The sequence below is a fragment of the Sciurus vulgaris genome (genome assembly GCF_902686455.1).
Source record: "Sciurus vulgaris genome assembly, chromosome: 3".
Taxonomy (NCBI): Eukaryota; Metazoa; Chordata; class Mammalia; order Rodentia; family Sciuridae; genus Sciurus; species Sciurus vulgaris.
The window spans coordinates 17,522,301-17,538,975 of NC_136463.1; the positions used below are offsets into that span (position 1 = coordinate 17,522,301).

General features: G+C 36.7%; 1 protein-coding gene across 1 annotated transcript in view; it reads left to right on the forward strand.

Moving 5' to 3' along the window:
* Positions 1-16,675, forward strand: part of KANSL1 (KAT8 regulatory NSL complex subunit 1) — a 160,650-nt gene that overhangs the window by 18,683 nt on the left and 125,292 nt on the right. Inside the window, 1 exon segment of the mRNA XM_079134947.1 lies at positions 1,890-3,267. Within this exon segment, the coding sequence (XP_078991073.1) occupies positions 1,979-3,267 (1,289 nt within the window). The 5' untranslated portion in view covers positions 1,890-1,978.

Sequence of the window (16,675 nt, forward strand, 5' to 3'; positions counted from 1 at the left end):
ATTTTGCGGTGCTGGGGATTGAACCCAGGGCCTTGTGCTTGCGAGGCAGGCACTCTTACCAACTGAGCTATCTCCCCAGACCTCAACAATATTTAAAAAAAATTTTTTTAAGATGTTGATAGACCTTTATTTTATTCATTTACTTACATGTGGTGCTGAGAATCAAACCCATTGCCTCACACATGCTAAGCAACCACTCAACACAATATTAAAACATGTACTCTAGGGTTAAGATTTAATAAAATTTGTAATATTTACTGCTTAATCAAGAAAGTCTTAAGTGGAGCTGATTTCTTTTAACTGTCAGTGAAGAATATGTGACTCAGTATAGTTTGTTCTAAAGTACCAGCAGTTTTGCTCATCTTTGGTTTCGTACTCTCTTATGGAAGAGTAAATGTCAATATTGTGAAAAAGACAAGTGTTTTAGTATTACTGTGAAAACATGGACCTCCAAAATGGTGGTTTTGGTTGAGAATGTAGCTCAGTGGATGAGCATATGCCTAGCATACATGTAAGGTACTGGGTTGATCCCCATCATCGCAAAAAAAACCCAAAATGTTCTTTGAGATCCCCATAATTCCAGAGACCATATTTTAAGAGTAGATGACTTCATTCTTTACATAGGTTTCCCTTTGCTCCTAAATCGGATAGATCAAGAGAGATGAATAGGCAAATGATTAAAGTTTCTGGCTTTGTTATCAAATAAATAATGATTTATTAATCAAGATAATGAAACAGGATGAGGAATAAGTGTGTTGGAAGAAGAAAGGGAGTTCTGCGTTTCAGGGAGTTTAAGGATCAGGAGTGGGAATGTTGATTAGTGTATGTAGTTCAGAAAAAGTTTTTCTGAGGGTTAGTAGGCCTCATCTCGCTATAATTGATGCCAGGGAAATGAATTGAGACTCTTAGGGAATATGAGCATTTAAAGGGGTAGGCAGGAGAAAGAGAACCGAATGATAGTAGTGTCAAGGACACATTCCCTGGAGCACATGTTTTAATAATCTGTTGAAAGGCGAATTTCAAGAAGGTCTGCAGGCCTAATGCTGATGTTTGGAAGAAGTCAGATAGAAAGGAGACACAGGCTTGACCATTGGATTTGAAAATGATTCTACTAGTGACCTCTGTCAGAGCAGTAGGGATGGAATCTAGATTATGGAAGAGTAAATAGTTCAGAGGCAACTGCTTTTAATATTCTTTAAAGGAGTTTTGAGTTAAAAGGAGAGAGATATGTTGGGCAATTAATTTGAAGATGGAGGCAACTTGAGTAAATTCTTAGGCTGAAGGGGAGGAGCCGGTATAGAAGACATTAATGAGTGCTACGATATGAAAGAAAAGAAATTTGATGATGCAAATTGCTATTGCAAGAGTGGTACATTTAGCCTTGTATTACAGGCTGTACTTATGGAGAAGTAAGAAGCTGATGAAAATTGGATTCCTGGCCAGGAAAGTTCACAGACCTATGTCATTTGGCTTAACATTTTTGTGTGTGTGTGTGTGTGTGTGAGCACAAGGAGTTCCTTACTAATATTTTGATGTTACTGGGTATTTAGTTCGATATATTTGCTTTAAATCACTCATTCCAAGAAGTTTAAAGAGATTTTTATTTTACATAAAATGATTTAACAATTTGTGATTATCTCAGGATGGAACTTCTGTTTTGGCAACTTTAAGTCTGTGGTTTACAAGTGGCAAAAAGAAGGGTAGAATTCATTCTCTTGTTCAGTAATTGGGTTCTCTTAATTCTTGTAGTGAAAGACATTCGGTGCTCCTGAGTGTTTTCTTTCTGGAGGCAGAAGTTGGATGATACCTCAAATAGTGTATGTATTAAAAGTGTATGTTATTCAATGTGTTCGTATTTCTAACTTAACTTTTCTTCTTTTATTTTCTAGTCTGTTCTCAGGGGAGGCAGTAAGAGGCTGTGGAGCTGGCCTCGGCACCGGCATCGGGAGAGGCTGGACTTCCTGTCTCTCTGTGCTGAATGGCTGCGATGGCGCCCGCTCTCACCGATGCAGCAGCTGAAGCACACCACATCCGGTTCAAACTGGCTCCCCCATCCTCCACCTTGTCCCCTGGCAGTGCCGAAAATAACGGCAACGCCAACATCCTTATTGCTGCCAACGGAACCAAAAGAAAAGCCATTGCTGCAGAAGATCCTAGTCTAGACTTCCGAAGTAATTCTACCAAGGAAGACTTGGGAAAGCTGCAACCACTGGTGGCATCTTATCTCTGCTCTGATGTAACATCTGTTCCTTCAAAAGAGTCTTTGAAATTGCAAGGGGTCTTCAGCAAGCAGACAGTCCTTAAATCACATTCTCTCTTATCTCAATCCTATGAACTGCGAGCTGAGCTGTTGGGGAGACAGCCAGTTTTGGAGTTTTCCTTAGAAAATCTTAGAACCATGAATACAAGTGGTCAGACAGCTCTGCCACAAGCGCCTGTAAATGGGTTGGCTAAGAAATTGACTAAAAGTTCAACACATTCTGATCATGACAATTCCAGTTCCCTCAATGGGGGAAAACGGGCTCTCACTTCATCTGCTCTTCAGGGAGGTGAAGTGGCAGTATCTGACTCTGGGGACTTAAAGGGGGGTATGACCAATTGCACTCTTCCACACAGAAGCCTTGATGTAGAACACACAACTCTATATAGCAATAATAGCACTGCAAACAAATCTTCTGTCAATTCCATGGAACAGCCAGCACTTCAAGGAAGCAGTAGGTTATCACCTGGTACAGACTCTGGCTCTAACTTGAGTGATGTCAAGTTAGAGGGCAAAAAGTCTCCCCCGTCTTCCATTCTTTTCAGTGCTTTAGATTCTGACACAAGGATAACAGCTTTACTGAGGCGGCAGGCTGATATTGAGAGCCGTGCCCGCAGGTTACAGAAGCGCTTACAGGTGGTGCAAGCCAAGCAGGTGGAGAGGCATTTACAGCATCAGCTGGGTGGATTTTTAGAGAAGACTTTGAGCAAATTGCCAAATTTGGAATCCTTGAGATCCCGGAGCCAGTTGATGCTGACCCGAAAGGCCGAAGCTGCCTTGAGAAAAGCTGCCAGTGAAACTACCACTTCAGAGGGACTTAGCAACTTCCTGAAAAACGATTCAATTTCAGAAGAATTGGAGAGATTTACAGCTAGTGGCATAGCCAACTTGCGGTGCAGTGAACAAGCATTCGATTCAGATATCACTGACAGTAGTTCAGGAGGGGAGTCCGATATTGAAGAGGAAGAATTGACCAGAGCTGATCCTGAGCAATGCCATGTATCCCTGTGAGTAGACCGCATGCGTGCATAATGTCAATCTTGAGAAATGTTGGGGCAAAGGAGACTTAGTGAATTCCTACTTTGGAGAGAACTAGAATTCTTCGTATATTGGTGCCTGTGTTCCATTTGTCTTTATCCTAGTTTTAGGTAGATAGGTACATATGTTTAGTTGTGGGGGGAAAAGAAAGGAATTTGTGCTATAGTGTTGTGTTGCTGTGGGCCAAAAGATGCTAATTTCCTTTGAAACCTTATTAAGGAAAAACTGAAGACATTAGTAACATCATACCAGTACTTCCTTCAGTGTGAGTAGAATTCTTTTGAAACTGTATATAGAGCATTTTGGTAAGTGAATGGCTTGAATGTTGAGATTTTGTTGTTTGTAGCCACAAATGTTGACTTAGTTAGCTTTGTTGGACTATGTAGTGACTTTTAATCAAACATTCAACACAGAGCATACTTAAGATTGTTTTTTCTTTTCTGTTCTTTTCTTTCTTTCTGGTTTTTTGTTATTTGTTTTTTTTAAGAACTCACTTTTTATTCTGAAACACTCAATATATGTACATGAGTAGAATAACTGATTTCAATATATAACATTATCCAGCATGACACATTACATTATAACCAACCATTTATATACCCATACTCTTCCTCACCTTCCATGTAAGTTTTCTTAATGTTGGAAAAGGAAAGTATTTTTTCCTGTGTTCTCACTATAACATTCAACACAGAAGATCTCAGTGACTTCAAAAAGTGTCAGGACTTCTCCCTCCTCACCTGCAAGCAATTTTAGTGGACCCCAGGTGGTTGCCTCTAATTAAATGCAATTCTGACACTGTATACTTGAAGATAAGTGTCAGATCCCACAGATTGAGGGCCCCGTCCTCAAGACTGACACCCCTCTCCATTTCAGGTGCCAATTTCAAGCTCCAGGTTGTCTTATCTCTGTTCTGACCAACTGTCTCTAAATCAGGTTCTTAAAACCCCATTCTCAGATTCAGTTATTTTGCTTGAATGGCTCATGGAATTCAGGGAAATACTATCTGCCTGGATGTCCTGAACCTCTCTGAATATGTCCTTTTAAATTTTTATGAAAGCCTGATTACATAGGCATGGTTGATTACTTCTTTCGCTATTGATGAACAACTTAACCTTCAGTTACTCTCCCCACTCCAAAGTTGTGGGATGGGACTGAAAGTGCCAACTCTTTAACTCCCACTTTGGTCTTTCCAATGACTAGCCCCCATCCTGAAGCTACCTAGGGGCTACCAGCCATCAATTCAGTTTATTAGTATAGAAAACCATGGTATCGCTATGGACACCCCAAGGATTATATGAGGAAATGGACAAGACTAAATATGTGTCTAACACTTCAAGGACTAATAATTAGAAAGTGCTTAAGAATATATTACGTTGCCTCCAAATACAATCCACTTTGACCTTGATTTTTCTTCCTGAAGGACGGCATTTTTTTTTTTTTAAGATTAGTATTTTTTCAGTGAAGTTAATGTAGTCATATATTTGGGAGACATTTTTACTGGAATTTCCAAATTTGTTGATTTGAGAAAATTCTATATAAACTATGGGTGGCTGGCCATATTGGCATGATGGATCCAGAGGTACTTTACTCTCAGTTCTCTCAGTTCTTAACATACTTAAATAAGGAGGTTTATTATACTTAAATAAATCTACATTTACTACTTGTGTTAGATTTGTGAGAGAGGGAACATAAAAAGTTGGGAAAGATGGGCAGGATAGTTGATAGTAGATTCTCTTCATTTCTCTTTTGGAAGAAACGTAATGTCTGGAATACTGGAGAAGGCTGAAATGGGTGGATATGTTGGAAAATGTTTTTTCTCACCTGTAGCAAAAAGATGACTTAAGATTCTATCTGGTGAGTTTGGTGGTTGAGACAGCAATGCTTTTAACCAGTAAATTACCTTGCTTTCTCGGGTTTGTCTATATTATTCACATTTGTGACTTTGTATATTTGAAATGAAACTTCGTTTTATGTTTCTGTTTTTAAGACAATAGTCCAGGTATTTATTGCAGAATTTCTCATTGTATTTATTATCATTTCTTAGTTTGCTGTACTCAACATATAAGTAAACTTATAAATTTACTTATATGTTCACATTTAAAGCAGATGTGTCAGAGGTTGGCTACTTCTGTAAGATAGCTTATCTTTGTTTAAATGGGTTAGCACCTTAAATCAGCTTGCCAATATTTGTGGCATTATCCTCACTGACTTTGCTGCATAATTTGTCACTTTAAAAATATCTTGGTGAACATTAAACATTTTGCTTTTAAAATCATAACAAACACATGCAGTTGAAACATCATAAATTTACATATTTGTGTATTCAACAAAAAGACATCTTGATTCTATAGCTTACGTTCAAAGAACATTGCATTGAAAACAATAAGTTTTGGTGATGCTGTGGGTAGGTGTTTCTAATGCAATGAAGTCAAAATACCCAAAGAGAACTTATTCCAAAGGGTATTCTAGTGACTTGAAAAAACCTCTTAGTCCATTCACTATTGGGTTCTGAGTAACATTCTCAAATAATAATGTGTTGGTAGAAAGGGTGAGAACTGTAAGGTCAGCCAAGGGATCATTTTGGGAAACTTTTTGGGATTGATTGGATCCTCTTGAAAGTAAATCATCTAAATACTCTTTTAAGATGTTAAATTTTCAAGCTTCAAATCATGTAAAAGGAAGCAAAATTTGGGCACAGAAAGTACTGTCAAGTATGTATTTTGTGCACATTATAACTGTATTTTAATTAAAACCACCAGTAAAGCATAAACATTTTGAAGTTTTCGTTGAGCAAGATTACCAGATTGGCTTTTTAAAAAATTTTCTTAGATGTACATGACAGTGGAGTGCCCTCTACTTTGACATATTATATATACATGGACTTTAACTTATTCTAATTAGAATCCCATTCTTGGGGTTGTACATGATGAGGAGTTTCATTGGTCGTTTACTCATACATGAATATAGGAAAGTTGTGTCCTGTTCATTTTACTGTCTTTCTCATCCTCCCCTTCCTTCCCTTCACTCCCCTTTGTCTAATCCAGTGAACTTCTATTCCAACTCCCCAAACCCCCATTAGCAGATTGGTATTTATTTAGTCAGGTGTTAGTTGATCTTCCCAATATTTTTTGTGGGGGGAGGGCACTGGGAATTAAACTCAGGGGCACCGAGCCACATCCCCCAGCCCTATTGTATTTTATTTAGAGACAGGGTATCACTGAGTTGCTTAGTGCCTCGCTGTTGCTGAGCCTGACTTTGAACTCATGGTCAGTTCTCCTGCTTCAGCCTCACAGAGCTGGGGTTACAGGCATGCGCCCAGCTAATCTTTCTAATATTTTAAAAGTTTTCAATAACTGATCAGATAAATTAAAGCATTACTTTAATTAAAAAAGAAGGAAAAGTAAATTGTTTTTCCGATGCTTAGAATCCTTTTCTTTCTAATCTCTTTCATAACCATAATGAAATTGTTGAGTCGAATGAGTAGTTATTTCTGCTGTAACAAAAAAATAACTTGTTACAGCAGCTTGTCTATATTTTATTCTGTTTCCATAGGTATAGTAGGCTACATGTAGTCTAGGCAGCCATGATGAAAATATTTTGTACAGGAGACTGTGGGAGTGAGTTGTTTTTAAATAAGGTTGCTTAAATTACGAGTGGATGTAAATTCTGAAATTATGAGTCTTTCACCAAGAATTAATTTTTTTCTCTACTTAAAGGAAAACTGATCTCTAACAGTGATCTCTTGTAAGTTCGTGGCACTTGCTAGCAGTAGTAGAATGATTGATTTTTAATATGTTGTTTAATTTTTGGCAAATTGTGTGTTTGTCATTGTACTGTACTTAGCAATAAACTATATTGCTAAATGAGACAGGTTAGAGAAGATCTTTCCCTTTTTTGGTTAATTTTTTGTTAACTGATTTTATGTTAGGTTTTAAACTCTTATACTTTTGTTTAGCTCTTTTGGAAAATACTCCAAAAGTGTTTCATACATGTCTCTATCTTGGTACAGTGGATATTCTTTGAAAATTCTGTACTGTCTTGGGTTTATTATGACTTAAATCATTCTTACTGACATCACTGTGGAAGGTGCAGGAATTTATGAATCATCTCGATTTTGGAATAGGAAGTTGTGTTTTAATAAATACCTTTTATTTAATTCTGAATTGTAGAAGTGATATCCCTGTTGAGAGGGTGTGTGTTTGTGAGTGTGTGCTTGATGTCTCTTGTTCACTTCAGTTTGTTTTCTTCCCCTTTCTTCTCTGAGAGTTTTTTTCTCTATTTTGTTCTCAGTCCTAGGGACCATTTCTGATTGTGCTAAACTTGTTTTGCATTTTATGGGTCCTTATAAACTTCCATAATAAGTACTTCCTGTTAAAACAGTTTGCAATGGATCACATTATAGACCTTCCCCCTAAAGCCCACCCTGCATATGTGTTTGTGTGCGTGCATGTGTGCCTCTGTGTCTGTGTGATTGGGGCTCTAAACTAGGGCAAGGCAAGCACTGTACCACTGGCTACATCCCTGTCCCTGTGTGCTTTCTTTTTCCCTTTGAACTGTTATTATAGATTTAAGTATCTTGAAGGTTGGTATAAAAATAATCCATAAAACATTTAATTGTGACTATTGAAATATTGTTGTTCTTCACAGTGCCCCGCCCCCCCCCCCCCCCCCTTTTTTTAAATGCTGTGTAGAACCCAGGGGCACTTCACACATCCCCGTCCCCCCCTCCTTTTTTTTTTTTTTTTTTTTCTTTTTAAATTTTGAGACAGGATCTTGCTAAGTTGCTTAGGACCTTGCTAAATTGCTGAGGCCTTGGACTTAAGATATTCTCCTTCCTCCGCCTCCTAAGTTGCTGGGATTATAGCCTTGTACCACCAGGCCCAGCCATACAGTGGTTTCTTTTTAAGGATCACAGGGAGAAAGATAAACAACCCAGAATAATTGTCCTCCACACTTTTGGTCTGTTTATATTACCTAGATGCTATAATTTATGTTCACTAGGTTTTTCTTGGATTTGAAAGTTTAAAGCCAACCTTGTAGGTTTCTTTGTACCATTTTAAAAGCTTCATTCTTGGATTCATTTTGTTTCCCTATTCATATTTTATTTTCATGCTTTAATGTCTACCTTTATTTATATACTGACCTATTTTGTCTACTAGCCTTTTGAAGTCTATTCCAAATCAAGGTTGGTTTAACATGAAATATAAATCCTCAGTGGTACTAAAGCACTTACTTGAATTTTGAACAGTCTTGATTGCAATGTATTGACTTTTCTTGTTTTGGGTAACTTCACCCTCTCAGAGTTAATGAAGACCTCACAACGTAATGCATTACTAACATGTTTGTAGGTTTTGCTTTTTAGGAACTTTGGAATGCTTCAAATTATAGCTCCTACATGAGCTTATTAAGAGCACAGAGAAGAATTTGCCAGAGTGGCAATCAAATTGATTTAGCATTTTCTTAAGTCTTACTTTCACAGAGTGATGGGGTAAGAGAAATATCAACCAGAAGACATGAATCATGTTCTCTGCTTAACCCTTCTCCACTATAAACCAAACAGAAGATTAACCATGTAGCCTTTTCTTTATTAAAACGAGGAAATTAAACTAGATGATGTTTAGAACTCAAATTGCATTGATAGAGTTGTTCTTATCATTTTTGTAATTTGGGAAGCTGAGGCAAAAGTCCTAGAAGTCACTGATAGAACTTGAAAAATAAGTTTATTTTTCTTTTATTTCTTTTTTAATATATTTGTTTTAGTTGTAGATGGACTCAAAACCTTTATTTCTTTAAATGTGGTTCTGAGAATTGAACCCAGTGCCTCACACATGCTAGGCAAGTGCTCTACCACTGAACCACAACCCTAGCCTTTTTTTTTTTTTTTTTTCCTTTGGGTATAGGGGATTGAACTTGACCACTGAGCCATATCCCCAACCCTATTTTGTATTTTAGAGACAGCATCTAAATTGCTTAGCGCCTCGCCATTGTTGAGGCTGGATTCGAACTTGAGATCCTCCTGCGCAACCTGCTGGTATTACAGGAGCTTGCCATCACACCCAGCTGATTTTCCTTCTCTAAAATACAAACTAGTCTTTTATGATACTATTAAGGTAGTCATATGATAAGTACTTATTAAATGAATAAATGTGTAAGACTCCATGGCATAGGTGAAGAAACTGTTGAATGTCCTCATGGAGTTTATAGGAAATGGAGAACATGGTAAGACAGATGATTAGAACAGTGCCTGGCACAGAGTAGTATAAGGTTGCTGCTGGGTGATAATGAATGAAATAGGGGAAAATCATACTAATCAAAGAAAAAGATATCAGAAGTGAGGTTGGAAGGGTGGCTGAGTTTTTTGTTTGCTTTTGGTTGTGGCTGTGGTACAAAAGCAAGACAGTTCAAAAGACATGAACATTTGGTGGCTAGAGTGGGCTGTGTTGGCAACATGGCAGGGTATGGGTTAGGGTGATAGTGTAAAGAGATAGAGAATTTCAAAAGTGATGTAGAGGTAAATTTAATGGGATTTAATAATAGTGATGTGTGGGGGTGGTGAATGAAGGGAGTGATCATCATAGATAATTGAAGTTTCAAATCTGGGTGACTGTAGGAATAGATGATAACCAGGAGAATTTCAGAGCCACTCTTGATAATTCAGGAGGGTCCAGGCTCATACTAAGGTCTTAGAAATGAAGGTTTCTGTATTCCTTACAAGTTTCAGCAAGTGTTAAAAATCAGTAAGTCTAGGTAATTCTGTATAGACAGAAAATGAACACAGAGACTTTGAACTTGATTAATTCATTTATTAGGTCTATACATGATCCTTGCTCTGCCCTTATAGGGAATATAGACTAAACAAATTATTGAAGCAAGTAATCATATAGATGACATATTTATAGTTGTGGGTGTCACAGAAACAAAAAGTCCAGAGTGCTGTGAATGTTTATATCAGGTATTTTTAGTTAACATGGTATATGATTATGATTCTCTGTTTTTTTGGGAGGCGGGGGTACTGGGAATTGAACCCAGGGGTGCTTAACCACTGAACCACATCCCTGACCCTTTTTATTTTATTTTGATACAGGGTCTCACTAAATGCTGAGGCTGTCTTTGACCTTGTGGTCCTCCTGTCTCAAGCTTCCCAAGTTTCTGAGATTACCAGCTTGCCACTGCCCCAGTGATAATGAATCTCTTGATGATCAAGTAACATGTATGTTTAGACCTTAAGGATGAGAAAGAATTGATGGGAAAAGAGAATTTGCTGTAGATGTATATGTAGGTCCTGAAAATGGAGGGTGCTTGGCCCTTCAGAACAAGATGTACTTTGTTAAAAGGAGAATAGTCTGCAAAAATGGGGTCCTAATTAGAATAAATTATACTCCATGTATGTATACTATGTCAATATACACTCTACTGTCATGTATATCTAAAAATAACAAATCAAAAAAGGAGAATAGTGAGAAATGAGGCCAGAGAGGCAAGTAATTGACAGATAATACAGACGCCTTGTAGAGCATACCAAGTTTAATATTTTATTTTAAAGCATTGACAGGGCTTACACAATGCCCCTCCTCCCCAAGACCTTTCTTATTGTGTAGAAAATGGTGTAGAAGTGGATTTAGGCTAACTAGTAATTCCTTAACTACCTAAGCTTTTATAGTAAGTCAGGTGAAAGTATGGTGGACCTAGCCTTTGGCAGGAAAGAGTAACAGAATTGGTTACTGAAAGTAGAGATGATTAGGACTTGTGGTGGATTGGATGCAGTGGCTGGAGAAGAGGGATGGAGAAAGAGATAACTGACACTGTAATGAGTGATTATCAGATTTTTTTTTTTTTTTTGGTGGGGGACAAGTGGGTAAATAGGTTGGATAGATACGTTGAGATGGAGAAGGAACAGATGGGAGAGATCATTGAGTGTAGTGAGCATTTCTGTATTTTTAATTTAAACATTTTTCTCTGTTGGGGTTTTTTTTTTTTTTTTTTTTTTTTTTTTTTTTTTTTTTTTTTTTTTGCTGGTTCTGGGGATTGAACCCAGGGCCTGTGCATATGAGGCAAGCACAACTGAGCTATATCCCCAGCCCTCTGTTGGTTATAATTAGACGTGTCCTTTGCAGAGCACACGGTTAGGTTCTGTCAACATGATAAAATAAATTGTTTTAACTAGAAAACGGAAAGCTTGGAGCTATGTTCTGTCAGAAATGAGTAGTACTTTAGTTTTCCCACTCTGTCCCTAAACATAGACCAAATGGACTAGATTATTTTGTAATCTGGGCAGAAATTCATACCTAAGGTCATGTTCTTTCATGTCTACCAGAGCATTGCTTATTCCACTGTTTCCCATTATGTGTCAGGAAAATTATGGTCATATATTTAATATAAAGAAAGCGTTGTGTTTCTATAAATTTGAACCTTTGGGACAAAGAGTATTTGTACACTTATGAAGGATTTTTACAAAGGTGTTAAATAAAATTATTTCGAAATAAAGTCTGATGAAAATTTCTCAAACAATACAGATGGCCCTCAGAATCTAAGTGCTCCACATCGATGAATTCAGCATCTGAGGATCAAAAACTCTGGGGGGAAAAATGCATGTGTGCAGAAAATGTACATATTTTTTCTTGTCATTATTTCCTCAATACCACAGTATAACGGCTGTTTTCATTTACACTGCATTAGGTACTGTAAGTCATTTAGAGGTGATTTACCGTATTTGAGTTATATGCAAACACTGTACCCTTTTAAATAAGGGAACCATACTAAAAAGTTGCTAGGTGCTTGTTTGTTTTTTAAGGTACCACAGGCTCTTTACCACTGAACCACTGCGCTACATCCCCAACCCTTTTTATTTTATTTTTTTTTTATTTTGAGACAGAATCTCACTAAGTTACCTAGGACTTCTTAAGTTGCTGAGGCTGACCTTGAACTTGTGATTCTCTTGCCTCAGCCTCACGAGTCAGTGGGATTACAGATGTGCACCACCATGCATGTTGCTGTTATTTTATAAATACAGGTTAATTCTGGCAACCTATTCAATAGCATTATAGTCATATAGAATGTATTCAGAACTGAGGTAACAGGACTTGTGGAGATACTTAATTTTGGTGGAAATGAAGAGATAGGGGAATGGCAGTAGGCAAAGGCATTATATTTTATTTTAAAATAATTTTCTTTAAGTTGTTTTGCCTAATAGAATAAAGGGCATGTGCTAGGAAATTGAATGATACTGTGTATGTGTAGTGTACCATTTCCTTACTCTCTTCTTTAATCCCTGTTTCCCATTCGTTCTTCTGGAACTTGGGAGGTACATCTCAGCAAGGTAAAGAAATTGGGGGGGAGACAAGAGTTTAGGACCTTTGAGACCAGATTAGTCTGAAACCTGGGAGACTGTAGAACCCCAGGAGAATTTTGACTAAATCATTTAGGTGAGCTAAGAAACATTTTTAATTAACTTAAATCAGACAGTAGAGTTGAAACATGTTGATAGGGAAATAATCATAGCCTATGTTTATTACATTTTTGGTGGGTAGGCATTGTCTTAATTTTTTTATATAATCTTTAATAATTTGATGAGGTAGGTGTTTTAATTTATAGTGTTAGACTGAGGAATGGAAATGTAACTTGGCCTAACTTAATAAGAGATCAAAATATTACTGTAGGCTCTTGATGTATAGCCTGGGCATAAACCCTAGCTATATTCTTGGAGACAGAATCAAATTGTCCTTTAGATTTGATTAATGAAAAGACTCAAACATGTAAAAATAAGGACACTTAACTTTATATTCAAGAAGCTAATACAAAGTATTAGCTTTTGAGAAAAAGGCATAATGATCTGTGTATCTTAACTAAATATACTCTTAAGCCTGTAATACCCTTTATTTTTGTGTGTGCGTGTTTGTGCACGTGTGCTTGTGTGTAGAAGATTGGGTTAGGGAGGGGCATTTTGCTAGGGCAGGGTTGGAGTGATTTTTTTCTTAAAGGTAAAAAAATGGAAATAATGTTTATTGGTCACACCTTCTATATGTTTTGTTACATTTAGTATCTTATTTAATCTTTAAAACTCTCAATGTGATTGTGGTATTCCCATTTTACAGTTGAGAACCAAGACTACACATATGAACTTAATAGCTCTCTGTCAGTGCCTGGGTAGGAGGTTTTTGCTATCTTATTTGGTATTTTATTTCTGTGGATTTATTTTGAATACATCAAGAAAACCTGTTGAATGAACCAGAGATTTTTTTTTTCCTTAATATTTGTGAGGTTATTACTAAAGAGGGAGCAGAACAGTGGGAAAAATCTGGACTACTGTTGTTAATTTTAATTTTTTCAGAAATGCTTGTTTTGTAATTATGGGACCAGGCCAAACTTGGAAAGGCTATTTTCACTGTTCAGCATGCCCTCTGCTTTGCTGAAGTATGCTGAGTGGCTCATGTTGCTTGTATTTCCATAGGAAGTCAGTTCACATGTTTCTCATGAGGCAACCTGGTGTCATTGTGTTTGCTTATTGTAACTGTTTTTTAACCCCCGCCCCTTTTTTCCCCTCTTAAGGCGATGAAGAATATCTGAGCTTTTTAAGGTTATGTTGTTTTGAATGGCCTTGGAGGGTGGGATGCAGTGAGAGAGTAAAATCTTTGTAGGATGGATATCTTTTTTACTTATAAAGCTGTTGTTGGAGTTTTTTGTTTTTGAAATCTCCCCATTTAAAAAAAAAATTGAAATTTTCTTTCATTCCTGTTAAGAAGCAAAATCATAGTTTTATATTTTTCCCCAGAAATAATCAGTTGAAAACTATGACATACCTCCACTCAAGAGGCTGTTGGGTTCACAAAACAGAAATTATGACAGATGATTAAGTTGATTTACTAGAACACACAGGGTTCCTAATGCCATTTGGTACTATGAGATATCAAAGAATTTCATTTATTGCTTTTTAGATGCATAAAGTTAGCATAGTTGAATCCTTCATTGATTTATTTAGCTGCCTTTCATAAATTTTACATGAGAATGAAATGATGATTTTTGTTTTTCCTAAAAATGTCTTCAGAGTTTTCAACTGAGTTACTGCAACCTCTGTTTCTCTAGATGTCCAACTGGGTGAAAATGTTTTTTCTTTCTAAACTGGCACTCACCCAGCAGTTTTTTCCAGTAAGTATTCTTTGGGCACACCCTATGCATAGTGATTTTTGCAAGATTCTTATTCAGAAGGCCAGGAAATCGGACTAGTCTTCTCTTTGTAAGATGGGGAAAAAAAAAGAATCTTGCTTAAAACTTATTTTGCTTCTGCCCATCTGTACATGAAATTGATCTTTTATGCAAAGACTCAAACATTCATAAGAGTAACTGTTTAGAATTGTTAATTAGAAAAGCTGATTTTGTATTTCCAGGAAGATTGCTTAGTGCAGTGATTATCCTCCCAGTTAAGAATTCTCTTAATTTTTCCTTAATGTTAGCTTGAATAATAAGCAGGTCTCAGATCCCAGAGTTGAAAGGTAAGAAGAAGTAACCTTAAATTTAAGGTAGTGTACATTCATACTATCTATATAGATACAGATGTACTCATACACTTAGTTGTGTGTGTATATGTATAGTGTGAGAGGTTGTTTCCATTAAGCATTTAAATTATATAAACTTTCATGGTTTGCTGTAGTGTGATGTAAAGTAAGTTGGTAAGTTAAATGTCCCTAATCTCATCCATGAATGGTAAATTGGTTGATGAATTTATAGAAAGGTAAAGCACAGAATTACACTGGGGTGTTTCTTTGCAGATGGACCTAAGTTCCTTCCTTTGATAGATAGTCCTTCAACAGTGATCAGAGGAGTCATCTTAGTTGAGGATCTGAAAAGAAACTAAGATTCGAAGTCATTGAGAATAGTCAAAATGTTCCTGGGGCCATTCCAGAAAAGGAGTTCCAGAATTCTTTGAACAAAATAGTAATAAATTAAACAGCTTTCAAGGTGCTGTAATTACTTGGAGACTAGCCTTTTAGGATCATTTATCATGATTAACCTTGCCTCTGAAGTGTAGTTAAATAAGGAACAATGAAAACGCTTAAGAAGAATTGAGGACTTGGTTCTTGTCTTCAAGGAGTAATTTATATTACTGTACCCCTGGCATTGAATTGGAAAATGAAGCACCAAAGATAGGCATTGGTCTGCTTCGTACTAGATACACGATCTAGGAATTAAATACTGAAGTCTTAGGAAGAGTGGTTACTTTGAGCTAAGGTGAGCAAAAGACCTGAGAAGAGATCCAAACTTCAGTTTGGATCAAGGATGATTCTTAGGTTTCCAGGAAGACATATCATGTTTGAGGTCCAAGGATGAGGAAACTTAGAGTGAGTATGTTCAATCATTATCAGTGAAAAGAACTGTCAAAACATGTTTCTCGAAAGATGATAAAGTTGGAAAGGTAAATTGGGGTTACATTGCTTTTGAATGTGAGTCTAGTGCATTTGCATTTTATCCTAAGAATAATGAGGGATCGTATAAGTGTAATTGCATGAGATAATCATAAAAGAGTAATTTGATACTATTGTGGATTGAATGTATTGCATGTTTTCAGATGGTTTGCAGCAGGGCAAGACTAAAGGCAAGGATTTCCCCCACAATTATTATAGATAAACAGCACCAGTAAATAAATGATAAATGTTAAAATTTAAAAAGGGGGGGAAGACTAAAGGCATGGAAGCTATTGTGATAGCCTAACTGTAGATAAGGGTCTTGAATCAGGGCAGTAGACATAAGATGGAAAGAATGATCTAGATGCAAGATTGACAAAGAGAATATTAGAGTGCACTTGGAGAAAAGCACAGATTTGTCATTTTATAGGTAAGAAACTTAGAGACAGATGAAGTATGCTATGTTAAAGATTATTATAAGAATCAAGGTTGTAATAGAGGTCTTTAAAAAAATTTTTTTTTTTTTTTTTAAGTTTATGTGGTGCTGAGGATTGAACCCAGTGCCTCACACATGCTAGGCAAGTGCTGTATCACTGAGCCACAATCCCAGCCCGTAACAGAGGTCTTGATTCCAAATTTTAATCTTGTTTCATGATTACACACTGTAGAAAATGTGGTGACATGACTGAATTTTGATTCTAGAAAATTGGCAGAATATTGACAGAAATAGTAAAGGCAAGAAGGGATGTCAGTGTTTGGGAAGGAGAACTAAAGAAATGAAATTTTTTGGAGTAAAAGAACATTTTATGGAAGGAGTGACAAAAATGGTGGGTAACTTATGTTTAGCTTTTTTTTTTTTTATGGTTTGAAGTAAGATTTCAACTTATCCCCCTCCACACACATTGAATAATGAGTTGTTTTCAGACAATAAATTGAGTAGGTCATTATTCTTCTGTGATTAGAAATAGAAATGTCTCTTCTG